The sequence below is a fragment of the Corapipo altera genome, unplaced genomic scaffold (genome assembly GCF_003945725.1).
Source record: "Corapipo altera isolate COAL_440 unplaced genomic scaffold, ASM394572v1 110, whole genome shotgun sequence".
NCBI classification, from domain to species: Eukaryota; Metazoa; Chordata; class Aves; order Passeriformes; family Pipridae; genus Corapipo; species Corapipo altera.
Window position 1 is genome coordinate 763,671 of NW_020884960.1, and position 26,431 is coordinate 790,101.

The 26,431-nt window shown below is 47.2% G+C and overlaps 1 protein-coding gene across 1 annotated transcript in view; it reads left to right on the plus strand.

Annotated features, from left to right (window-relative positions):
* MMP24 (matrix metallopeptidase 24) overlaps positions 1–26,200 on the plus strand; it is a 46,305-nt gene extending 20,105 nt beyond the window's left edge. The window contains exons 5-9 of the mRNA XM_027664013.1: positions 6,000–6,161; positions 18,276–18,490; positions 20,066–20,204; positions 21,126–21,392; positions 23,643–26,200. Of these exons, the coding sequence (XP_027519814.1) occupies positions 6,000–6,161; positions 18,276–18,490; positions 20,066–20,204; positions 21,126–21,392; positions 23,643–23,980 (1,121 nt within the window). The 3' untranslated portion in view covers positions 23,981–26,200. The remainder of the gene's footprint in view (positions 1–5,999; positions 6,162–18,275; positions 18,491–20,065; positions 20,205–21,125; positions 21,393–23,642) is intronic.
* The last annotated feature ends 231 nt before the right edge of the window (positions 26,201–26,431 follow it).

Here is a 26,431-nt window from a genome sequence, read left to right on the forward strand (position 1 = left end):
AAAAAGTTTGCTGGTCATTGTAGGCAGAGGTGGATTGTAGCATCAGCAGGGAAGTGACACCCAGAACTCTGGATTTTGACACACACAAGCAGCAAAAGTTTAAATTACCTTTTCTTTTCTCTCCTGATTCTGAAGAAGAGCTCAGGATTTGAAGACAGTTTGACTTCTCTGCCCAGATCCACCCAGAATACCACTTTGAGGGGGAGGTCTCTTGCAGCCCAGCTCCCTCGTGTCTCAGTCCTGCTCAGTCTTTACAGCCCCATCAGGAACCTTCCATGTCAGGGGAGGACAAAGACAGAAAACCTCCTGTCCTAGGTAGAGAACACCCTCTTTGTGGCACAGAACTGCTCTCACAGCTTCCAGAGCAGTACTTTCTCTGTTGCCAGCACCAGGAGTTAAATATCATTTCAGACTGATTGGTAGGAAAGAATCCCAAATAGCACAAACTGTTCTGTATTCACACTGCCTGTACCAGGACCTGAGGTTTTTTAGTTACCTTCCAGTTGTTCCACAGCTGGGTTAAAACTGAATTCTGTCTGTAGACCCTGCTGTATTTAAACACTTTTAAAATATAAACAATAGCTTCTTTTCAAGACTGATGGAATGAAAGTCATATGTACATTTTTCATGTTTTTATGAGTTTTTTTCATGTCTTTGCTGCTTTAACATCTGTTTTACCAAATTCTATACTAGTATAGGCAAATAGAAATTTTCATTTTGGGATTAGTAGTTCTTTGATATGGAATCATTTAGGGAATTGCAACCTACACTTGTGAAAGATAAGGGTAAATTTTTCAGCAGAACATTCGTGTTCCACTGACTGTCAGGCTGCTGAGCCAGCTGAAGTGTCACGACTGCCCCTCTCTCTGGGTGCCCACTCTGCCAGTTTTGGCCTCACCATTCCAGACAATTAGTTTATATTTTTACTCTGAATTTCTACAGGAGATTGTCCTCATGGTGCCATCTGTGCACATCAAAGAAAGCACAGCTTGCACCATTAGTGAGGTGTGTAGCCCAGCTACCACCCTGGTTTGCACGTGGCCTTTTGAGGACAATAAGGCAAATTATCTTTCATGATGGTTGGTAACATAATGCAGTTCTTTGACCTTCTGCAGTCACTTGGTCTCATGGAGATGGTTTAATGTGGCTGTGGTACAATTGCTGTTAAGACTTCAGGTTATCACTCCTTTCTCCAGTGAAGCTGTTCAGTCACTCTTCAGAGTTTTCATTAATTCCTTAGGATGCATCATGTTTATTGCTACACTTAAAACAATAATTGCTTCTGAACAAAATGACACCTGTATTTCTTTTTAACATGTATTTTCTTCCTTTCTAGGTAAAGAAGCTGCTTTCCACTGAACTCCAGAATTCCACAGAACAGCATCATTCCTTCTTCAAGGCCTTCAGAGCATCGAAAAGCTTTCCTTGAGCAGAGCATGTTGAGGAGGTGAATGGAGGAGCACACACAAATCACATGTTCTTCTGTTGGACAGGTCAGACCCACCAGGTCTGAAGATGCCAAAACCAAGGCATAGCTTAGAGTAGCCCTAAAGCTTCTTTAAGTTGTGCTTGGAAAACAGTTGTCTCTACATGGCTGTTGGAGTGGAAGGAGTCATTTCAGTGTATTTGAAGCATGTTTAGTTCACACCATCTTTTCTGTAATTACCAGGGCATGCTATTGTCACACACAACCATCTGATTTCTTCAGTGTCATTCTTCAATAAAATTTAAAAATATAACCTTTATATGTCTTCTTAATTATGTTTGAGTAAACTGCAATAAGTAGATGTGTTGGCACAGTGATACAGTTCATAAAGTATAAAATTTACATGACAAAGAGCAGAGATTCACAGGTGCTTTTCTCTTATTAATCAGATATCCAATATTATTTGTACTTCTTTTGTCTTAGAAGCTGTGTCCTGGATTCACACTCCCCTGTGCCAGGTGCTCTCCAGAGCACACACTCCTTACAGCTCCATGTACAGCTGAGGGATAAATGCTGATGGTAATAAGTGATATCACAGCACTGCCATAATAGCTGTGACCTGTTCCTGTGAGCTGGCAGGCATTTCTGTGAGTGGCTTAGCCAAATATATAAAACATTTTGATATGGATTTTCACAATACAATGAATGAAACTATGCAAAAAGGCTTCACAAAGAATAACCTGTATCAAAATGTCTGTTACCCGACTGAACAGCCATTTGTTCTGGATGAAGATCCAGTAGTCATGAGGGATGGAGTATGTGAGTAGAAGGAAGATCATACATAACTCAGTTTATCTGTGACTCTGGCATTCTCTGTGTTGTTGCAGTAAAGCCATGTGTTTCTTAACTCTGCAGGGAAAGGTAGAATATTACAAACAATTTGAGAGTTCTTTACCAAAGAGCTGGGTTTGATGTGGGATGTGCTTGGGAGGAGGCTTCTTCCTTCTGAGAACAGAAGGATGAGGGGATGAAACAGTGGTGAGAAATTTTTGGCCAGGGCAGGGAGCAGAAGAAGCGGGAGCTGTGTCTGCCACTGCCATTCTACTGCCTTTCAGCAAAGGCTGATGAGAAGCAACCACTGCATTGAGAACCAAGGCATTTGTAGAGAGCCACGTGGAGCTTCTTGTCCTGCTTCTTGTGGAGGTCAGTTCATTTCCTAGAAATTCTCTTGAGCTCTACTTCATCTGCTGCAGCCACTGCCCCCAGCACCTCACTGCTGCAGTTTGGGTGGCCTCCTGGCCATGGAGGAGGATAGCTTTTACACTCCAGTGTTGACCTGCCCTCTGTGGCTGTGCTGGAACTGGGAAGGTTCATTTCCTAGTAAGTTCTTACCTCTAGATGCAAGGAAGTTCCCCAGCCAACATTTTCCGTGCTCTATGGCATCTTCACACACCTCTGCCAGTCAAAATGGTGATTTAAAACTGGACAGAAGCAGCTGTTTTCCACATCTGTCTGTATTTCCAGGTACAGGTGTTTCATAAGGATAGCTGGGAAAAGGGGTGTTTCTGTGGAAGAGCTGGTTGGAATGACCAGCAGGGATGTTGAGGTACTTCCTCAGGAATGAGCCTTCATCTTTCTGGGGCTTGCAGATCATCTCAGAACTCTTCCTGGTTGTCTCAGTGGTGATCAAGGAGCCAACAAAGACAGATGATCTGCTAGACCTGATGCTTGAAGAACTAATGGATATTGTGAAGATCAGTAGCATCCTTGGCTGCAGTAACCATGAGATGGAGGAGTTCAGGCTGTGTGTCAGAGGGGTTGATATGAGGTCAATACTGTTTAATATCTTCATGAAATTGTATCAGTGATGCAGCAGAGTGCACATTTAGCAGGTTTGAAGATGATAGGAAACGTGGAGGAGTGGTTGATAGACTGCCCAGTGATGCTGTCGTTGGGAGGCTGGAGGAATGGGCCTTCCCTGGGTTGAAGGCAAGCAGAGAGAAATGCACAACCCTGCACCTGGGCTTTGCTGGTGGCCCACAGACTGGGAAGAGCTTTGCAGAGAAGGACCTGGGGGGTCCTGGTTGACACCAAGTTGAACATGAGTCAGCAATGTGTCCGTGCAGCACAGAAGGCCAACAGCACCCAGGGCTGCCTTGGGAAGAGCATTGCCAGCAGGTCAAGCAAGATGATCCTTCCTTTTTACTCAGCACATCTGGAGTACGAGGCTTCCCAGTACAAGAAACTTGATATTTAAAACCTGACAGGACAACCTGCTTTACCTGACCTTGCTTGAGCTGGGGGGTTGGACTGGACAATCTCCTGAGGTGCCTTCCAGCCTCAACCATCCTGTGAGCCTGTGGGATTCATTTTCCAGCAGTGGACTGATGTTTGTTTTGGGCTGAAACAAGTGATTGAAAGCTATTTGAAACTAATTGAACTTAAGATAGTGTCTGATCTCATGCTCCTGATAAAGGTTTAGCACATGGAGGCAAATGACTGACATAGATTTATATGTAGGTTTACATAGAGATGAGTTCCAGACATTTGCACTGCAAATACTGCAGATACTTCAGCAAGGAGGAAAATACCACCAAATTGGTGAGGGAAAATGTCCCTGGCAGTGGCACAGGCACAGCCCATGAGTCCATGGTAAACGATGAGAAGAGTCTCATGAAAGTCACCTCTGTACTGAGTGACCTTTACCATGGACTTCCACGTGTGAGTAGTTGTGGACGCAGTGAAAATGGTGATTTCATGAGTATTTAAGTGATACAGGAGAGTAAATCCATTCAATTTGTAACAGGACTTTGAGTCTCTGCATCCCATTTGGAAACTGGGGGCATCTTCTAAGCGTGAGTGTTTTTGAAAACCCGTGAAGAGTGATCAGTCCTCCAAACTTTACCATAAAACCACTTAATGCATTTTATACTACACTGTTGGACATTTTATTGACTTGTTCTGCACACATCAGATTTTTCAGCAACATGTGAGAAAAATTACTAAGTCCCCATTCGGATTTCCTGAATACATAAATTCTGGAATTTTGCAGCCGTATCTGGCTAAATTTTAGCCTGCACATGGTTTTGGATACTTTCATTTGAACAAATTTATTTGAAGTGCATTTGTATATTTTAACATGTCTTGCACGTTCAGATTCTTTCACCCTCCAGCTCAAGTGTTTGGTGTGGTATGTGTGGCCAGGGGAGCACTGCTTGGTGCTGACTTCAGGTATCTTGAGATGCTGCCAAAGCTCCCTGCTGTGAAGACTCGCAGACCCCTCAACTTGTGTTGTCACATTTTTATGGATAAAAGTGGAGAAATAACTATTTAAAAAGTGGAGATGGTTCTCCATGAGTCACTGTTGCAACTCCTGTCCCAGGGAGAGCTCAATTCTGTGCACAGAACTGAGCTTTGGTACCTCAGGTTCAGTTTGGGGATGTGGGGAATGGAGAAATGTTGTTTAGAGATTCTGTAGAGGAGCCACTGAGCTGCCACTGTGTCTTCCCCTATGTCTGATTGCAAGTGCTCTTGGTTTGTGCCTTGCCAAAGGAAACAAAACCAGAGGAGCCTGAATTGTGGGCTCAGACTTTTTATTGGCATCAGGAGGCTCTTAGGTCAGGCCTTGTTGGCTGTGTCTTCATCCCTCACACGGCATTGCCTGTGTCACCTCCCATGTCAAGGTGCCCTCACGGAGTAGGACATCCAGGGACCACACTAGATCAAGGAGATGGGGGTCCCAGATCCATGGACTGAAGAGGAATGTATGCCTGTAGAGTTGAAGGTACCCCTACTTCGCTGCACTCCTTCCAGCTTCTGCACCAGAGAGGGCTCCTCTTCCTGTCAGAACTGTGTCCCTTCTTTCCTCCTTCCTCCTGTCCCCACCACTGGGATCCAACCCAACCTTTCCCTGTGTGGCTCTGCCTCCTGCAGGATGGGGTACCTGTGCTCAGCTCTCCCTGCAGACACGGCAGTGCCAGGGGTCCAGCAGAGTACAAGTGTGTTGAGGGGCCTGTGCTGGAGGAGATGGGGCTGCCCCAGCCCCACTACAGGTGGGACAGTGTTATCTCAATCTTCTCTGCCCTCCCTCCTGCCTTGCCAGGTGCCTTACAGATCTCCCCTAGGATTTATTGGTCCAGGTCAGATCAGAGCACAGCACCAGAGGACCCAGAAGGGGCACAAAGCACCCATTGATAATCAACCCCTGTTGATTATCAGACTGGTCATGCTCTCACCTCTCCTGGCAGCACCCAGGTGAGGAGCCAGTGGTATCAGTGATGATTTTGTTGGCCATTTGCTGTAAACTCTATACCGAAGAGTCTACAGTCAGTATCCTTTCACTCCAGGCCTGCCTGTTTTATCTGGTCATGGGTGCTCAAGGGCATATTCTGTGACAAAGACTGATCTGTGTAGACTTTTGGGACTGAAACCATCTCCAGGAGCTGACCCTGGCACTGTGACCTGCTTGTGCAGTCAGAGAGCAAAGCATTTGCTTCTTGCTTTAAGAGTAAGAGGGCCTGGGCTTGGCTCAGGCTGTGGCTGTGCACTAACCTGGTTGTCCTTCCTTCCGCAGGGAACGATCTCTTCCTGGTCGCGGTCCATGAGCTGGGGCACGCGCTGGGGCTGGAGCACTCCAACGATCCCAGTGCTATCATGGCTCCTTTCTACCAGTACATGGAGACACACAACTTCAAACTGCCCCAGGATGACCTCCAAGGAATTCAGAAAATCTATGGTGAGCAACCCTGTCCGCTCCTCTATTTGCACCAACCTGGAGTCTAGGGAGTATTTTACAATTAGTCCCCAGAATTCCTGCAGCTGGTGGGCTGGATTTCCTGCCATAGCTGAGGGGGGAGCTGTTTGAAGCTCTTGATCCAGAACTAAGTACCAGATGACTGTCCCAGTCGTTGTATCCTTGCACAAGTCAGGATAACCAAATCTCTGTGATCCCACTGCTGCTCTGTGCTTCACGGAGTCTCCACATCAAGGAGCACCAAAAAGGGAAAAACAGACTATTACTGAACCCAAGGTTTGTCCATTGGTAACAGCCAGTGCAAAAAAAGGGATAGAATGCAAAGAGCATGGAACATCAAGGAAAGGTAAAAAGTATTTATGCACTCTTTTTTTTCTCATTATATAGAAAGTAGGGATAAAAGGTTTGGATCTGCTTAGGGAACACTTTGCTTCTTTTAATCTCCAGCTGAACATGTACAGCCACAAAGATCAAGGAAAAGAAAGCAAAGGAGACAAAGAGATTATGGGAGACAACCAAGGGGCTGGAGATGATGTAGTGCCATCTGGTGCGACACCAGGGTGTGAGGACAGGGACTTGCAGAGAATTATTGGTGGAAGGAGACTCTGGGAGCAGAGGGAAATCCAGCTTTTAGGAGCCACAGTCAAGGGCAGACTGAGACTAATGGCTACAGTCTGCGACAGCCTGTGCAAACCAGGTTTTGTCAAACATCCCTGATTTCATTCTTTGGGAAAGTACCAGTTTGACAGAGAGGTTACTTAATAAATGTAGGATAAAGCAGCTGTGCAGCATTTGCAGTTGCTGGACAGCTGGAGTCAAATAGTAGCTCCCAGAAGCATTGGAGCAGATATTATATGAATTAGACATGAAAAAATACTTCTAAGGTGGTTGTCAGTAGGAAGGCTGGTGTTTCTAAGGGATTGATGTTGGGGTCAGTGGCAGGCCTGACACAAGTTAACATTTGCATCAGTGATCTGTGAGTGAATGTGAAATTACTTCTAATAGAATTTATGCCAAGACTTGTAAGACTAAAGCAGTGCAGCAAGACTTTAGAGATCTAAACTGTATCTCAGCTGTTTGAGTTGGATTTGGTGTTTATTTTTTGTGACTGGAGAGAAACTCAAGCTTCATTTGTTCAAGTGTAGATGTCTAGAGAAGAGAAGTCTCTTCCTGGGCTGGTTTCTGTGGCTCTTGTCTGGGCAATGGGGAAAAACAGGCACTTGTTGAGGGCAGTGGAACCTCGGTGTGAGGCAGATACCCAACATGTAAAATAACATGGTTTGAAACACACCCAGGGGAAAAAGCTCTTCCCCATGAGTGCAGCTGAAGATTTCTCCTCATTGCTCATTCCCAGGATGAAGTTGCTTGGCAGTTGTCCTATGGTGTCATTTAATTATGAATACTTTAACATGGTATATATTCAGATACCTAGGATAACAGAGAGTCTGGAGGGTTATGAAGTAAAGTGCTGGGGTAAATGTTAAACTTTCATTAAATAATATACATAAGTGTAAAATTTTAAAAGCTGCTAAAATGTCATTGTGCTGTTTCTGTTTTGAAATGTTCATTTAGTTCCTGTGAACTTGGACTAATCAGAAAGAAAACCCCGTAATTTTTCGCTGGCAGTGAAAGTGCAATCAAGAAAAAATTACTGGTTTCTCTGGTTTTGGAAAGGGAGCAGATAAAGAACTGACAGCCAGGCTGCTTCACTTTTGGGGTTCAAGCTGAGATCAGCTAAGCTGGGACCAGCAGTCCCCAAAATGGGGCTCCTGGGACCAGGGGTAGGGGTGGAGGTGCCAGATAAGGCTGGTCAGGGCCATTAAAACCCATCAGTGTCCTCGGGGCCCTGACAGTCCATGAGAGCCTCTCCTCAGCTGGGACAGAGCAGAGCTCAGCACTCACCTGTGGCCTGGCAGTGGCACCACGACACTTCCATTTGCTTGTCACCACGTAGTGACATTAAACTTTAGCCACAGGCTGTGTTAGGATTCTCTGTGTGCAATATAATATGCTTAAAATTTTAACTCATCTTGAAAAGAAGCTGAGAGTAATTAAGAATTTGTTTGTTGGCTAGTGTGGAATCACATAAAGCTCTTCTCTGAGGCCTTTGAGCTGGAGTGGGCTGGGGATGGTGGTGGGGGTTGTAGAGATAACTTGTCCTGTGGGCAGAAGGAGCAGCTTCTGCAGCCAGAGCTTTGCTCCCCCTGGTAGAGATTTTGGTCCTTAGTACAGAGTTACACTCCAAAAAATAAAGCTGTTTAAAATTAGGTTTTACTCTTATGGATCACAAAGAAATTGTGGAAAATGCAGGTGATGTTTCACCCTGGAACTGGAGATGGGAGAACATAACCCTTCATCTGATCTTCTTCCAGCTGAGAAGGGTCTGCTGAAATATCCTTCTTGTAGCTTTAGCAGGAACATTCAACTAATATATTTTATTTCCACAGTGCCTTGCTGCTTTGACATTCTCTACCATACAGCAGCATGTGCTCAATACATATTATTTAGTAATCTACTATGCAATATCAGTCACAGAGCCACTGACTTACCTGTAGCATCCTTTTTAAAAAGTAAATTCAATTAAAACTTAAAATTTTTCATTCCACTGAAGTTGCTAGAACAAAGAACAGAGGGTCTGCAAAAGCTGAAGTCCGTTTTGTCTCCTTCTTTTGAAAATGATGCATTTAAAATGTATTTTATGTTGTATCTGTAATTATCCATTAGAAAAGAAATATGTCTAGATCTGTCTTATAATGATTTGTTGAATTTTTAAGTTATTTTCTGCTGGATTTATTTGAAAAATCACCTAAAGAGACAGAAGGGGATGTGAACTCTTGTTTGTGCTTCAAGCTGATTAGTATAAGGTCAGTGTTTAAAATGTTATTTCCACTTTTGAGCTACTGAGGACAAGGCCATAAGCTCCCTGTGTGTGAGAGAACAGGTTGTAAGACAAGTCAGCAATATTCCCATCTCCTGAGAGGTGCTTCCTGTAGCATGTTCCTTGACAAAATAAGGAGATATCAGGACTGTTCTTTACATGTGTTTTTAAGAAGGGTATCTCCCTCTGTACTTACATGCCCATGCCCTAAGTGACATGTCCAGGGAGGAATGAAACTGGAAATAATGCCAGTATGTAGGTCCCCTGGATATCTGTTGCGTTGCCTCTTACCTTGGTCGTGCTGAAGTCAGAGCTGCAGGAGCTGGACTGCAGGTGGAGAGAGGATGCTCAGCCCTGGCTGTCACACAACCTGACCTGCTCATCCTGCAGCAGGCTCTCCTACCCTGACAGGAGGGTGCAGCCAGCTGGGGGTCAGTCTCCCCTCCCAGGTAACAAGTGACAGGATGAGAGGAAACGGCCTCATGTTGTGCCAGGGGAGGTTTACATTGGATATTAGGGGAAATTTCTTCACAGCAGAGGTGGTCAGCCACTGGAACTGGTGGAGTCACCACCCCTGGAAATGTTAAAAAAACATGTGGATGTGGCACTTGAGGACATGGTTTAGTGGTGAACATGGTGTTGGGATAATGGTTGGACTCAATGGTCTTAAAGGTCTTTTCCAACAATAATGATTGTGTGATTCCATGATTCTTCACGTCCTGCTCTAAGTACTGGTTTGCAGTGGGTGGTGAAGCAGCCTCTCCTCTGGGAGTGACTCTCCTGACGCTGTTCCTGGGGGGCAGATGTGCAGGGGAAACTCATATCCACATGTCTGGTTAACCAGGCCATTACCTTCAGGCCCTTTCAAAGCCTAAGGGAAGGTCTCCTAATCACTCCTAATCGCCAGATGATTTAGCCTGGAAACAAGCTCAAGGATCTGAGTCATCCCAAATCTCACTGAGGGTGTGTCAGCCTCACACATCTTTTGTACAGCTCAAGAGGAGAGCTCCCAGTCAGTGGACATGGTGCATCCCATGTGGGCTGAGGTCCAGGGCAGTCATGAAACCACACCAGCCCCTGGCCAAGGAGCTGGACAACATCAGCTCTGACAGCCTGGGACTAACAGGGCACAGGGTCTGTGAACAAACAGCACCTTCATAACCTCCCTCCCCTTTCCCCAATGGCAGCCCACAGGGATCCTTGTGACCTACAGAGCCCTGTAACCTCCATGTGTGTGTGAGATGGCTTGTGAGGGAACAGCAGAAAGACTGGTGGAGCATCTCTGTGTGGTGACACTGCATTGTGAGTGGGACCACCAGAGCAAGCTTTGCTGTTGTGGAAGGACCTGGAAACATGAAGTGTAGGACTGATCTCTGACAATGTCCTCTTGGACATGGAGAGGGAATAGAGTAACATCCAAGACCTCATCTACAGAAGTTGCAAGATCTGGGACTTCTGGATCCGTGCCCCGTGTCACTGTGATCCAGGAGGAGAGGGGGGAGGAAAATGCTTGGCACTGGAGCTGGAGGGATGTGCCCTGGTGCCACATCTCTGGTGCCCTGGTGCCATATCTGGCACGTTGCAGAGATACAAGGCCTCCTCTCTGTGTTGCATCACTCCATTTGCACCTTTCCTGCTGTCTGGAGGCTCTGTTGGACCCAGCAGGAAACACCAGACTCCACCTCTGGTGCACCCACAGAGCCTCACCTGCCCTGTGCCGGGTCTTCATTCTCATTCCTCTGAAAAACAGGGAGGGAGTAACTGCATGGGTCCCTGTACTACCTTTGGGCTCCATGTGACACCTGGAGGACTCTGCCAAAGGAGAGGCTGAGAGGGAGCCCATCTCTCTTGGGAGGTTTCTCAGCTGGTGGAGAAGACTGCTGTGTGTTATGGCTGGGCAGGAAATACTTGTCCCTTCCCACAGATCTTTCTGAGTTTAGAAAAATGTTCTGGTTGGCAGTGGAGCAGATGTCAGGCTTCTGGAAGTTTTTCCAGAGGGGAACTGGGCTGCAAGCACGACAGCTGACTCATCTTGCAGAGCCCCAACCTCTCATCATTTGCCTGCCTAAGTCTGGGAATTTTGGGCCCAGTTTTCTGGCACCCAAAGCAGAGGACCCAAGGTGAATCACCTCATTCCAAAACATTCCCTTTGGCTTAGAGCAAGGATTTCAGCTATGGATGCTTGTCTCCAGGTGAATGCTCTATCAGAGGAGAATGTCTGTGTGGGAAGGGCTCGAGAAACCCTTCCTGGCACCTGGTGATGGTCATGTAGACCTCGACTGCCCACCTGCTGGATGTGCTGTGGGTGCTGGGCTTGTTCTGCAGCTGCACTGTGTGTGCAGGGACCCGGAGTAACTGAGACAGCTCACTCACTCCACTGCTGAAGGCTAAGCCCAGGAGTGCAAAGTGCTGATGAGTTTGTTAAGTGAGTGAGGGAAATGAGTCCTTCCTGAGCTTGGAGTACTGTGGACAGTCTGTTATCCCTGAGGTAGCTTGTTGGCAGCTCTCTCATGTAATATGAACAGGGACCTCTCTGCACTGCCCTGGTGTCCGTAGAGCAGCTAGGTGGGATTCTCTCACTCTCCCTGGCTCATTTTGATCATCTGTTATGATTTGAGACTGAGGAGCTTTGCCTGTGCACCTGGACAGCAGGTTCAGTCCCCCAGAAACACACAGGCAGCTCAGCTTTTTACAGCCAGAAACCTCCTGTGTGTTTTTCAAGGCATAACTGTAGCCTGGATGATAGTTTTGTTCTTGGAGTGAATATTAAGAAGATAAAGGCTGGCCTTGTGTTCACAAGGAGTTGGTTCTCTCCCCTGAGCTGACCCAAGGCTCCTGTGTGCTGGCAGGCTCGGGGAGCCGCTGGCTGTGATACACCGAGCCTCACAAGGTGCTGAGCCTCCAGGCAGGTGCTGTGCAGTTGAGGGAACACTCTGTCAATAGCCAGGAGGACAGTACAATTATCTTTTGTCCTCAACTATCGACACAGTGGCTCCTAAATGCCTCCTCTCTCTGTGTTATCTTCACAGGTCACCTTGGTATTCAGATGGTCTGCGACAGAGGAAGCATGAAGGGAGGAGGCAAAGTGCCAGTGGCGGGAGTCACACTCTGAAGGTGATCTGCTGTGACCCAAAAGCTTTCTGACATTCTTTGCCTTGGTTCTGATAGAGAGGAAGAAAGTCTTCTTCTCCACGCAGTGTCTGTAAAGTCCCAGAAAGTTGCTTCCCTCTGGAATGATAAAGTTTCCAGCTCCAGGAGGTTTCTTACCTGCTTCCTGTGTGGAAGTGGCTGCAGGTCCAGTCCCGGGGTGGGTTTGTCTCTGGTGCTGGGGTCACACATGGTAATTTGGTGACTGGGTTCAGGCCCAATCGCAGACTCGTGCAATAACCTCTCTCACTTAGTTTTTTTTCTCAATGAGATTTTTTTCCTCTGAGTGCTTCTCTGGAGTTACCTGGAAGTGTAATGGCAGAGGCTGTGATTTGTGTGCGATGCTGCCCAGTCAGTTATGTCAGAGGGGGGTGTGACCAGGCCCTGTAATAATTACCACAGTGAACATCTTTGTTCACATGTTCATCTCTGCTGTTAATAATAATCCTGTTACATCCTGCCTTGAGCTGCTTTGGAGGCAGGTTACTGTGATGAGATTCTGGAAACAGGAATGACTGGTGAACTAATGGACCCTAATGGATAGGGTCTGTTTGTTCTGCTTTCATGCCAGGCTGTGCTCTGCACTGCCTTAGGTCCTAGAAGGGAACATCTTTCTCCACCAAGGGACAGGCTGTGCTTCTGCTTTCCACTGCCTTAACTGTACCCCAAATTCTGCCTGCACAGGGCTTGGCCCCGAGGATTCCCATGTTGTCTATGTACTCCTCTGCTCTTTGCATGTGCACAGCTGTAGGATCATCTCCTGCCTTTATCCACACTCAGTGACAGAGTGAAGGGAGCAGTTAAAAATGTGTAAGCATTAAATCCTCTCATGTGTAAGCACGAGAGGAAACAAGCCTTTAATCAGAATACATTAGAGGCCCAGAACACATAAAAACAAGAAAAGAAGCAAAATATAGCAAGGAAACATCCATGGCTAACAGGGACATAGAGAAAGAGGAATATTTCATAGAATCACAGAACATGCTGAGTTGGAAGAGACCCACAAGGACCATCGAGTCCAGCTCCTGGCTCTGCACAGACCCATCCCCAAGAGTCACACTCTGTGCCCTAGAGGATCATCCAAACACTTCTTGAGCTCTGGCAGCCTTGGGGCTGTGCCCACTGCCCTGGGGAGCCCTGACACAGCTCCAGCCATTCCCTGGCTGCTGTCCCTGGTCTCCCCAGAGCAGAGCTCAGTCCCTGCCCCTCCTCTGCCCCTGCCCAGGCAGTTGGAACTGCACTGAGGTCTCCCCTCAGTCTCCTCTGCTCCAGCTGAACACACCAAGTGCCCTCAGTGTCCTCACACACCTTTCTCTCAAGGCCCTTCCCCATCTTCGTTTCCTCCTTTGGACACTCTCCAATGGTTTCAGATCCTCCTTATACTGTGTCCCCCCAAACTTCCCCAATATTCAAGGTGAGGCTGCCCCAGGGCAGAGCAGAGCAGGAAGTGAAATATTTGAAGTGAAATGACAAAATCTGCATCCAGGAGAGTTGCAGACCAGCTGCAGTGTGTGTGGAAGCCATGCCAGGGCCAGGCCCCTCCTCCAGAGCAGTTTGCCAATGCTGGTTTGGCCATGACCAGCAGTATGTACAGGGCCCAGCATTCCTTGTTGGGCCTGACTTGGGATCTCCCCACTGCTCTATCAGATGTTTCCACCAATGCACATCCCTGGTTCATGTGAATCCTTGCTGCTGGGCACCATCCTGACCACGGTGTACAAGTGCTTCTGCTTGGCAGCTCTCTGTGTGCTGTTTCAGTGGCATCTTAGAGCTAATTAAAACCTTTACATTGGTCCCCTGCATAGCAGGTGCCCTTTGAGCCTTCCTCTTTTCTACAGGAGACTCTGACAAGCCTTGGGGACTGAAGATGAATGTGAGAGCTGTACAGGACAGGGCAGGCTGTAACTGGGTACACGAGTGGGCCTCACTTGTACAGAGACAGTGAATCTTTAGTAACTCCACTCATGCAGGAGATGTTACATTTCCAGCATATGAATAATACTGCAGTCCCTATTCTGCACCTTACTGTCAGATTCTCTCTTTGTGCCCTAGCAGATGTATTCATCAATTTAGATACTACTCCTGTATTTTTCTTTAAAATAGAGGGAGAAAGGATTAATGTCATGTCTCCATCTTACTGCTCATGGTCATCTCTGTAAAACTCTATTCTTGCTCTCTTCTCCTCTCAAATTGGGGAGTTTTTGGCTTGTTATTTTTGGAAGTCCAGAGCTGCCATTGATTTGAGTATCTCCATCTGTTTGCTGTGCCTGAGAATCAGAACCTCCCCAGCTTCACTCCCTTTAGAACTCTCTGCCTCTCCAGCAAGCAGTTTGAGTACAGTGACTTCTTGGATCCCTCTCAGACAGTTCCTTGGACAGAGGGGTGCCTCTCAGCACTGCAGAGTGCACAGCTTTCCCTGCTCAAGGGCAACAGGGTCCTTGGAGTCCTCCTTACAAACCCTGCTGTGAACCTGCTGCCTCCCACCACACAGGGATCAGTGCTGGAGCTGGTGGCACTGTTCTGCAAACTAACAAATAGCTGCCTGATGAAATTATTCCTCTGTATCAGTTAAACTGACCACCACAGAGGCTTTTCTGAGCCATCTGTGGCAGCAGAAATGCATCTCTGGTTTGGTCAGTGCACAGCAGTGTTGGCCTTTTGCAAAGGGGAGGGAACGAAGAACTACAGCTCCCTTCTGTTTGTGTAGCAATGTGCTATAGCTGATCCTTGTGTCAGCCTGTTGGCAGGGGAATCTGATCCTGTAGGACAGGCATTTGAGATTTTCCAGTATTATTTACCAAACACATCCCCTCAAAGCCATGGGGAAGGCAGCACAAGAGTGAAAGGGTCACGCTGTTGTTTAAGGAGAGACTGCAGTGTTCAGTAAATCGCTGCTTCTTGTCCCCTTGCTTAGGTCCCAACTTGCTTATCTTTCCCTAATGTAAGAATTTCCTATCTTCACCAAGCCTGTAAATTGTTGGCTTTCAGACTTCATTTACTCAGTTACTGTCACTGGCACCAAGTGCCATATTTGGCAGCCAAAACAGGTTGCTAACTTCCTGCTCCTTTAGTTCCCCAAAACAGGAGCTGAATGCTGCTCCCACCTCCCGTCTGAACAACCCAGAACCCTGGCTGGCTTTGTGCAAGGTCTGTCTGGGACCTCTTTCCCAATTCTCAGCCTTTCCTCTGCAGCTTGTCCCACTTGTAGCAAGTCAGTCCTGCATCCATGAGCTTTCCAGATGCACCAGATGTCCAGCTGTAAGGTCCTGTGTCTGTGTGAGCTGAAACAGGAGCCAGGCCAGAGCAAACAGGAATAATACTAGCACATCTGCAGATAAATGTATACAAGTGTCTCTGGAGATACATTTTGAGGTAAAAATGAGTCAAACATCAGTGGACATGGTGGGAAAACATTGGAGCTAAAATCTGAGATGACCTCTAGAGGAGAGAATGAGCATTTTAAGGTAAGCTGAGGGAACCAGTAGTGGACAGGTTGGGAAAGTTTTGGAGTTAAATCTGTAGAAGAGAAAATGAAAACATTGAGGTGAACTTAGGTAATCAGTAGTGGACAGTTTGGGAAAATATTGGGGGTAAAATCTGAGGTAATGTGTAGAGGAGAGAAAGAATGTATTGAGGTAAACTGAGGTAACCAGTAGTGGACAGTTAGGGAAAATTTAGGGATAAAACTTGAGGTTTTACATTAACATACAATGGAATATCTAGGGATGCTGTTAAGTAAATAGGATGATGAGGACTTGACACCCACTTGGTATAGATTTTGGGGAAGGAGGTGGTTTTGTGGATCAGCTCTTGCTCTGCCCTGTGGTGCCTGTTTGCAGCTGCAGCATCCTGGATGTGCTCCAGAAATGCATCTTTGGATTTAGTTTGGTCCAAAAAGGATGCATTTCATGAACTCATGTGTGACTCAAAGCACAGCAATTGCAAAGGACAGGACATTTCTCCAAAAGCACCTCCTTTGGTGCACCCCTGATCATTTGCAGCAGCAATATCAGAGTTTGGGAATTTTATGGTCTGCTAAGTTACTGAATGGGCACTGACCAGCTAAGAATGGAAAGGATGAGCAATACACAGCATCAGTATAACATTTTTATTCATTTCATGTAGACAGCTTTCCGAGGGTAATTATCAACTGAGAATCCTCATCTAAAGCAATATTTGATGTCTTTTATTAAAGCTCTGGAATAAAGTAAATGAAAATAGTTGCTAATAAAAATTGCACATGGCACAAAATATCACACTGTGAGGACAAGTTACCTTGAAGAAATATAAAGATCCATTAGAAAAGCTTTAGAAAAGTGGTCTGTCTAAAGATCTTAAAACCAAAAGCCGTTGCAGCACCAGACCAAAGGAACTGCTCTATAAATAGCAATTCTCATTAAGGAGAATGTTAAAAGCATCTCCATGAAGATCTATAAATGATTAAATGTTGAGACACTAGAGATAAGAAAAAGAACGATGAAGCTAAAGCTGCACAAACTGAGGCAAGGGGTAGCACACAGACTTTAGCAGTGACAGGGGTTAATCGTTGACACAGTTTGCTGTGCATTATAAAGGATTTTCTACACTTGAAATTTGGAAAATGTGCTGTATCTGCCCCAGAAACACTGGGCTCGTTGCAGGAGTCACAGGTGAAGGTTTCTGGCCTGGCACTGCAGGAAGTGGGACTGTATCATCCAAGTGGTACTTTCTGAACATAAAATCCATGAAACCCACACACAAGATTCTTACTGTTACATCCTTATTAACAATTAATAGAATGGGTTTCTCTGATGACTTCTTTGTCACTGGCTGTGAGAATTTTCACTAACCCAGTCACCCTTCCAGGACGTGTTAAGCACTCATTCATTCTAGGAACCCTTTGAAAAAGGAATGTTTAAGAGCTAAGTTACCATGAGGACTTGGGCACCTAACCATCATTTGAGGCACATAGTTAAAAATGTTTATGTACAAAAGTCCTCTTCTAACCCCACGGGTGTGTGGCCTCCGTGGGTATCTCAGTCCTTCCTCATACATCCCTTCCCTGGCTATGAGCAATCACACACCTTGGGGTAACCCTTGCTGTGAGGATGAGCTTTGTCCAGGGCAGGTGTGCAGTAACCCCAGCTGGGCTGTGTTGAACCCCCAGACTGACTCTGAAACAGCACCTGTGACAGCCAGCCCCAGTTCTACCCACAGCTGGGGGTTTGTCCTGCAGGGTTGGAGTGAGGTTGAAACCCTGATCCCTGCAAATAAACAATCCTCAGATATAAAACTCACCAAAATCTCTGGCTTCTGTTTATTGCAGATTAACTCATGGCCTTCTCTGAGAAGCAACAAGAAATTGGTGACTCTCTGAATGAGATTTGGTCCAGACTTTATCACTGTTAATGAAATTGTCCTCTGGCAGAGGCAGTTTAAGAGCAGACCTCTGCTCCAGTCTCACTCACTGAGTAATTTTATAGCCATGTCCATTCCTGCAGCCTTTAAAATCCAGAGCTGAGCTGGGGAAGGATTGAAAGGGAGATCTGTGCTGGGAGGGCATCACTTTAATGAGAGCAAGGTCCCTTGTCACAGCTGTGTGTCAGGGAGCTCTGAAAGCACTGACTGGTGACTGAACTGTGATAAAGTAATTGCTTTCTAATTTCTAAACTCCCTGCAGTTCCCCTTCAGTGTAGCATTGGTTTTCTGGTTTTGCATTGAGTTTGGGGGGTTTTTTGTTGCCTTTTTTATGGTTTACTAAACATTTCTTTTCAAGGCTTATCACCTTTCACTTCAGCTGGGAACATGACTGGTGTGGTTCCTCCTTCCATTTAGCTCCAGCCTCCTTGGGAAGACCTACAAAAACATTCTGTCTCTTCTTCAGTTCTTATCACTCATCTGTTTTGGGACATCTTTCATGTGTGGATGCATCTTGTTCTGCTCCCCATTTCTAGGGAATGAGCTCTGCCTCAGGAGTGTGTAAATCCCTGGCAATGCTGTCCAGCCACCCCGGTGCCTTTTAAAGCTTGCAAGGGAAGCACGGAAAAGCCAAACTTGTCCACTTTGCTGAATATTTTCCTTTTCACTTCTAGGTCCTCCCATTGAGCCCCTGGAGCCAACCAGGCCTTTACCAACTCTTCCTGTTCGCAGAATTCACTCGACTTCGGAAAGGAAACACGAGAGACAGCCACGACCCCCCAGCCCTCCTCTGGGTGACAGGCCAGCTCTCCCTGGCTCCAAACCGAACATCTGTGATGGCAACTTCAACACTGTGGCTCTCTTTAGAGGAGAAATGTTTGTTTTCAAGGTACTTGAAAACTTACCCATGAGTCTCCCTTTAATTTTATCGCTGGAAAAGGTTAATAGAAGTATTTAGTAGTGAGATCTGAAATGTCTGTGAAAATAACTCTGTTCCTCTGAGGCTGATGAGTGAGCAGTATTAGAAGGACATGTAAGCAGTTTGGCTCTGTAATATTTGGAATCTGTGCCTGATGGGATTCACAAAATTCCGGGGCAGTCTTGTTCAGAAGTCAAGTGACACAGAGGGGGCACTGTGGAATTGTGGAGATTGCCCAGGGAAAGCCTCCAACACCTCCTGTGCCCACCCTCAATCCACCTGCAGACCACCTCCAAAACAGCTCAATCCATCCACAGACCACCTCAAAAATCTGCCTCAGACCAGCTCAATCCATCTGAAAAACTAGCTCAATCCACCTCAAAACCATCTCAGTCCACTCACAGACCACTTTAAAAATCCACCACAAGATTTTTCCGGCTCAGTCCACCCTTAAACCACCACCAGTTCAAAATGTGAACTGGGTGCACTGGCAGAGAATTCAGGCACCATCCAGCCTGAGAGGAGCCACCTGTAAAGCCATAAAGCAATGCCAGTACCTACCCACAATTAATCACAGAATCCTGGAGTGGTTTGGGCTGGGAGGGACCTTACAGACCATCTCATTCCACCCCCTGCCATGGACAGGGACACCTTCAACTGGATCAGGTCGCTCCAAGCCCCATCCCAGCTGTCCTGGAACACTTCTAAGGATGGGGCAGCCACAGCTTCTCTGGGCAGCAAGCCTCATTGTCTTGAAGGTGACCTGCATGGAACCAGGGCTTCTGGAGTGCTCAGCCTGCCTGAAGCTCCTGGGTTGTTTGAATCAACCTTCCTTGTAAACTACAGCTGGGGAGGAAGGAGAGGCATTGCTCATTAACCTGTTAGAGTGCCTTGAATATGGACATCCATGGTCCCATTCCCAAAATACCAGTAACTTTCACTGTGTCCAGTGGGTATGAATGTGGAGAGGGATATATTGAAGGTCATTAAACGGACAAACCACATCAATTGCAGAAAATTCTTGAACTGAAAGTAGTTGAAGGCTGGGACACTGTCTGGGAGAAGTCTCACAGGTTCTGTCCTGCTTGTTAAAGCATCCACTGCAGCTTTAACTAATGATCTCATATCTGAAGGGATATTTAATAACTCCTTTGTGCCTTTAGACCTTATGTGTTTCACACAGTCACCAGGTACTGGTCAGGCTGTCCTGGGCTCAGAGAGCTGAGCACCACCTGCACCAGGACAAGTGTGACACCTCAGTGACAGGACACGCAGGGATCACAGTGCTTATAACTTTGGAGTCACTTCCCCCTGCTCCTTTCCCCTCTTTTTTCTGCCCTTTTTCACAGCACCAGCAATCAACTTCTCACTTTTTGGGCTGCCATCTTCCCCACGTGGCACTTTGCTCTCTGGAGACAGTGCTGGGTTGGAGCTGTCACCTGAAGCAGGACATCTGTCTGCAGTGGGGCCTAGGCAGGGATTAGGGATGCTGGATGCCCAGCAAGATAAAAATACTCACTCTGAAGAGGCTTCTGGTTTTCCCAGGATCGCTGGTTCTGGCGGCTGCGCAACAACCGCGTGCAGGAGGGATATCCCATGCAGATCGAGCAGTTCTGGAAAGGCCTCCCCGCCAAGATCGACGCGGCCTATGAGCGCTCTGATGGCAAATTTGTTTTCTTCAAAGGTACAGTACAGTTCAGTACAAGCCAACCCCTCCTGCCTCACCTCACACACTGCTTTTATGGCTTGAAGATGGTGAGAGCAGGTACGCTGCACCCTTGGCCTTTTCCCAGGGGGCACTTCAAGCAGCCACTAATCCTTAAAATATAGTTTAGTGCGGGCTGGCCTTGCCAGGACAATCTCTGTATAGAGCTAATATCAATTAAGGGAAGTTGGATTTCATGTGATGGCAAGAAACAAATCCTGTTTCCCAGGAAGTGTCAGTCTCCTGCCTATCCCCTTGAACACATTTCAGCAGAGCATTGTGGCCTCTCCAAGTACCGGGTGCTCCCAAATCACATTTCTGGACAGTTGTCTCCTAAAGAGACAAAATGACCACCTTGTGCTGGGGCCCCACTTTAGCCCTGGCACCATGACAGTGTCTGAACAGGATCCTGTAACTTGAGAGCAAGTTGTGAGCAAGGAAGAGTGGCTGGAAAACATCAGCACGGCTGGTGCGAAATCACAGTACCTGGGCTTCTGAATTTGTGTCTGCAGCTTCAGCACCTCAGCTCACTAAACTGTACTAAAACTTGACAAGGCTCAGGGAAAGGCAACATAAATGACTGAAAAGTTTGGGCTGACCTGGAAGGAACTCCTCAGCCTGAGTGAGGGATTCCAGACAGGGGATGAGAGATGTTTTTGAAATCATGACTGGCATGAGAAGGTAAATGGAAAAGGGTTGTTCAACATTTCTTCTGAAACAAGAGTTGAGCAGCAAATGAAATCAGGTTTCAGGTTCACAATGAAGTGGAGGAGCAGCTTTTTCACAGTTCAGGCTGGAAGTCCTCAATGTGCTGTGGTTCTGGGGCTATTCAATGTTTGTAGCGATTCGACTCCTAACTGGGCAAACCTGTTTGTTGTTTGTGTCCCCCCTGATCTCTAGGAGATAAGTACTGGGTTTTTAAGGAAGTGACAGCAGAGCCAGGCTACCCCCACAGCCTGGTGGAGCTGGGGAACTGCCTGCCCCGGGAGGGCATCGACACGGCCCTGCGCTGGGAGCCCGTGGGCAAAACCTACTTCTTCAAAGGGGACAGGTACTGGAGGTACAACGAGGACAAGAGAGCCACAGACCCAGGATACCCAAAGCCCATCACCGTGTGGAGAGGAGTCCCTCAGGCTCCTCAGGGAGCTTTCATCAGCAAGGAAGGCTGTATGTATCTGCATCATTGCTTGTAGTGATGACAAGTATTACATTACAAGTAACAGCTTGTGCTGGGAGTTGGGGTTGGGTGTGGGGTATTTCAGGCATTTCCTGATACAGTAATCGAGTTGCAGAAGCCCTGGGGTCACCTGGGCCCTGTGAGCAGCAGCACTCTGAGATCTTTCCTGACCCTCATCCCAGCCCATGCACATCCTCAGCTGTTAAACCACATTATCACATTGCCAGCTCTGGGAGGATGGGACTTTTTCTGCTACAACAGCCCCTGGTTTTCCTGGGCTCTGGTTGTGAGGGTGCTGTAACCTACATTTCCTCATGATTTCTTACCTGTAGCTGGCTCGGGCTCTCTGTGACAGGCTCCAGCCTGTCTGATGTTGGCAGTTAGAATCATGGAATCAGCCAGGTTGGAAAGGACCTCTGAGATCATCAAGTCCAACCCTTGATCGAGCCCTGCCCTGGTTCCCAGCCCATGGCACTGATGCCACATCCAGTCTCATCTTAAAAGGCTACAGGGACAGTGAATCCACCCCCTCCCTGGGCAGCCCATTCCAATGGCTGATTACTCTCTGTAAAGAATTTCTTCCCAATATCCAACCTAAACCTCCCCTGGCACAACTTAAGACCCAGCCCTCTTGTCCTACTGATCGCTGCCTGGGAGAAGAGCCCGACACCCACCTGGCTCCCCCTCCTGTCAGGGAGTTGCAGAGAGTCAGGAGGTCTCCCCTGAGCCCCCTCCAGGCTCAGCACCCCCAGCTGCCTCAGCCTCTCCTCACAGCACTTGTGCTCCAATCCCTTCCCCAGCCTCGTTGCTCTCCTCTGGACCTGCTCCAGCCCCTCCATGTCCTTCCTGAGCTGAGGGCCCAGAGCTGGACACAGCACTCCAGGGGTGGCCTCACCAGTGCTGAGTCCAGGGGCAGAATCCCTGCCCTGCTCCTGCTGCCACACTGTTCCTGAGCCAGGTCAGGATCCATTGGCCCTCTTGGCCACCTGGGCACACTCTGGCTCCTGTTCAGCTCCCTGTCCTTCCCCACTCCCAGCTCCCTTCCTGCCTGGTTGCTCTCCAGCCACTCTGTCCCAGCCCATGGGGCTGCAGGGGGTTGTTGTGGCCAAAGTGCAGGACCCGGCCCTTGGCCTGGTTGAACCTCATACCTTTGGAATCAGCCCATGGATCCAGCCTGTCCAGGTCCCTCTGCAGAGCCCTCCTGCCTTCCAGCAGATCAACACTCCCCCCCAGCTTGGTGTCATCTGCAAATTTGGTAATGGTGGAGTCAATCCCCTCATCTAAATCATCAGTAAAGATATTAAATAGAACTGGGCCCAGCACTGATTCCTGAGGGACACCACTGGTGACCAGTAGCCTTGAAGTTATGCTCCCAGTAGGGGTTTGGACCTCCAGAGGCTCCTTCCAGCACATTTCTTTCTCTAATTTGAAGATTTCTTCCTCTTCTTCCAGTTAGGGAAAGAGCTAACAGAGGGGGCTTGTGCCCTTGAGGCTGTTTAAATTTGGGGCTGTGGTGTGAGAGCAGGGCTGTAGGGCTGGGCCAGGCTGAAGGATGGCAGTGAGAGCCAGCCAACCTGGGGGACAGTCCAGGAGCCCCAACACTTTCACCACAGCTCCCTTCTCCTATTTTCTTTAATGTTTTTCTAATCATTTGAGAGTCACTAGAAAAGGAGTCTGGGGAGAGGGGAGTAATTCAGACAACACATAGCATAGAGCATCACCCTTTTACTAGCAGCAGGACAAGACTCAACACAGGCCAAATATTCTGGATTTTGTGGCCAAAAGGATTCATCTTACCTGGCATCTGCTCTCTGTGGCTGGGTGAATAGAAACTGAAATGTTCTTCCAAACCGACCCAGGCACACACTGGCACTCTGCAGATGTTGTAATTTACTTGGTAATGACAAGCACACATTTACAGATGCTTTAGTAAAAAATAACTCACTGCAGCACACTTCTTCAAAGTTAGTAGGGTTTTCTTTTAATGCCCTGCTTGTCTTGGTCAGGGGGAAGGTGTTCCATGAGCAGTGTTGAACACACAAGCCAGGGTTCTGGCTTCCCCTTTAAAGCTCAGCTCCAAAACCACCTTCACTTTCCAATGGTTTGGGAATGCCCTGGATAAATGCATTTTATTGACCCAGGCAGTGCCCACCTCCCACTGTTCAGGCTCCCTGAACACCCTCACACAAGCACAACTCAACTTGGAAATGGTGAAAAATACCCTCTGTTTTGTCTCCTAGTTTACACCTACTTTTACAAAGGGAAGGAGTACTGGAAGTTCGATAACCAGAGGCTGAGCGTGGAGCCAGGCTACCCCAGGTCGATCCTGAAGGACTGGATGGGCTGTAACCAGAAGGATGTTGAGCGGAGCAAAGACCGGCGGCTCCCGCACGACGACGTGGACATCATGGTGACCATCAACGACGTGCCCAGCACCGTCAACGCCATCGCAGTGGTGATCCCCTGCATCCTGTCCCTGTGCATCCTCGTCCTGGTGTACACAATCTTCCAGTTCAAAAACAAAGAGGTGCAGCAAAACGTTGTGTACTACAAAAGACCTGTCCAGGAGTGGGTATGACACAGCCTGCTGCACATTGCACCTCGTTGAGCTGATGAGGACTATGGATGTGCAAAAAAAAGAGAAAAATGCATTGAAAAGCCTACCAAACAAAACTACTTCAGTGACCTACAAGTTTTGGACAGCCTGGGACTGAAATAAGCAGGAAAACTGGAAAAAATACAGGCAGGCAGCCTTGCAGTGTGGAGCCTCTTTTCCTTCGTGCTGCCTCGGTCGCCTGTCGGTCGCGGTGCATCCACAGGCTCGCTCTGCCAGCACCAGAGTCTTCGAGACAGGTTTCAACTGATCTGGGAAACTTCATTCAGTTCCCTGCACCAGTGCCCCCTGTTAAACCCAGCATTCTCCAGTGTAGCTAAACCACCTCTGAACAGAACCATTTTTTTAATAGCTGTCTCATAAACGAATTAAGATCATGAAATCTATGAACGGGAACAATTCAGTGTCATAAGCAGAAGACATTCTGATGCTGAACCATTCTAAAAGATCTTCTTAGTTTATTACAAAATCCAGGGAACTACCTGGATAACAATTTCCAATACCTGCTGGTCAGATGTTTTGTACATTCATAACTAATCAACGCTGCCACTCAGCACAGTGCACAAGGAACCACCGAGCACTCAAAGAGGTACCGGAGTGCGGAGCAGAAGCTCAAGAAGCACCAAACCAGACACTTGGCAACATCAAGCCCTAGACTGGGACAATCTGAAGACAAAGTAATTGGGTCTAAAAAAACCAAAACAACCAATCATAGGAATACATGTTTTTGTTTTGGGAGCCACTTCTGAAAGAAATATTTAAATGTCATATAAGTTGGTTTAAGCTCCCAGCAGCAAGAACCAATGAACCAATGGGTACTGAAATACCAGGAATATGTGTAGACTTAGACTGCACTCTGCCCCTGTTAAGACACCGAGAAAAGATGAGTTGTTGTTCTGTGGCATGTGTAACTAGATTGTGGAATTTGTACGTTGGGTTTCAGGAGAATGGAAATGTTTGTTTGGAGTGAGGTCGTCATTATATTTTGCTGAAATAGTCAAGGTACAGTAAGAATTAGGCCTGTTTATAAAACTAAATCCAAGCCCTGTAGATGTTACAAACATTGTATGCCTTCGAAATTTGGGGTTTTTTTTGTTTTGCTCACTTCTTCACAGGCAAATATTTGGCAAGGACCAAAGGGAGCATGCCACACAGTAGAATGAGTTCATCACTAGCCACGTTTGACAGAGCCATAAAAATCAGGTAAAGGCTAGAAAAATACCTTAACTTCCAGCCAGTGAGTTTCCACGAGTCTCTTCCTACAACAGTAGCTTCTGCTTGTCCCTCTTCCAGTCGTGAGTGGTTCAGGATGTTCTGTCCTAACCACAAACTTTTGATTTTCCTGTTGATGCTGATATTTCTACCATGTTGAATAAGAGTGGAAGAGCCTCCTGCAGTACAGTGTCATGGCAAAGTCCAGCCCTGTACAGAAGTGCCATCCATGTCAGCACAGGAACTGCTTTGCACGCTCACCGTGATTACAATTCCATGATAATCACGGGTGATTAGCCTAAGCCCTCTGCCTATAACTGAATTTTATTCAGTGCAAATGAAGTGCAATGCACAGAATGTCCAGTTAGTATAGAAAAAGTATAGCTTTATAATGTCAGCTCTGAAACAAACCCCACGGACAACAAACATGCTAAAACTATTCCTAACTACAGTGAGGAACGAAGCAGCAGAGAGATTGTTAGCATTCTGGATTGCTAATTAGTGCTCAAATATTGCTCTGGTGAAGCAGGATAGACACATAGATACGTCTGGTGAAGCCCACTAGGACTGCATAACGCGTGGTCTCAAACTGTATTTTGTCCTTCATAACTGATTTCCATAGCCAAGCTGTTTATTGTGTTTAAACATAAAATATTACCAACATATTACAAAATAAGTGAGAAGCAAGTAGATGAGAAACTTCGAGTTGTAGTGAAACCTGTGCTAACGTCTCATGATGGGTGAAGGAGTGCAAAGGACCAAACGAAATCGGAGCTACTAATCAGACACCCCCACGCTACTCCGTGTTGCTCTGTGTACTAGAGGTGTGGTAGGACGCACACCACGGACTCCACAGCCACCTCGGTCTCATCTGTACGCTGCCATCTCTCTGGGGCTGGCACAGCCCAAACCTTTGAGCAACTTCCAACAGCCATCATTAAAAAAAAAAAAAAAAAAAAAAGAATTTACAACAGAGAGCGTTGTCTGGGTTCGTTTATATCATTTATATTCTTCTCCTGCCCGAAGGCAGATTTTTGGCCTGTCCAAGGAACAGGCTGTTCAGGCAGCAAAGTGCCCGGGTGGGCACAGGCTGAGCCGTGTCCTCGGACAGCTGCGTGTGCCCCAGGGTGCCAGGCCCTGCTCAGCAAGGCTGAGCTGTGCTGCCAAAACCCAGCCTGCCTGGAGCTGCTGCTGCACAGCCAC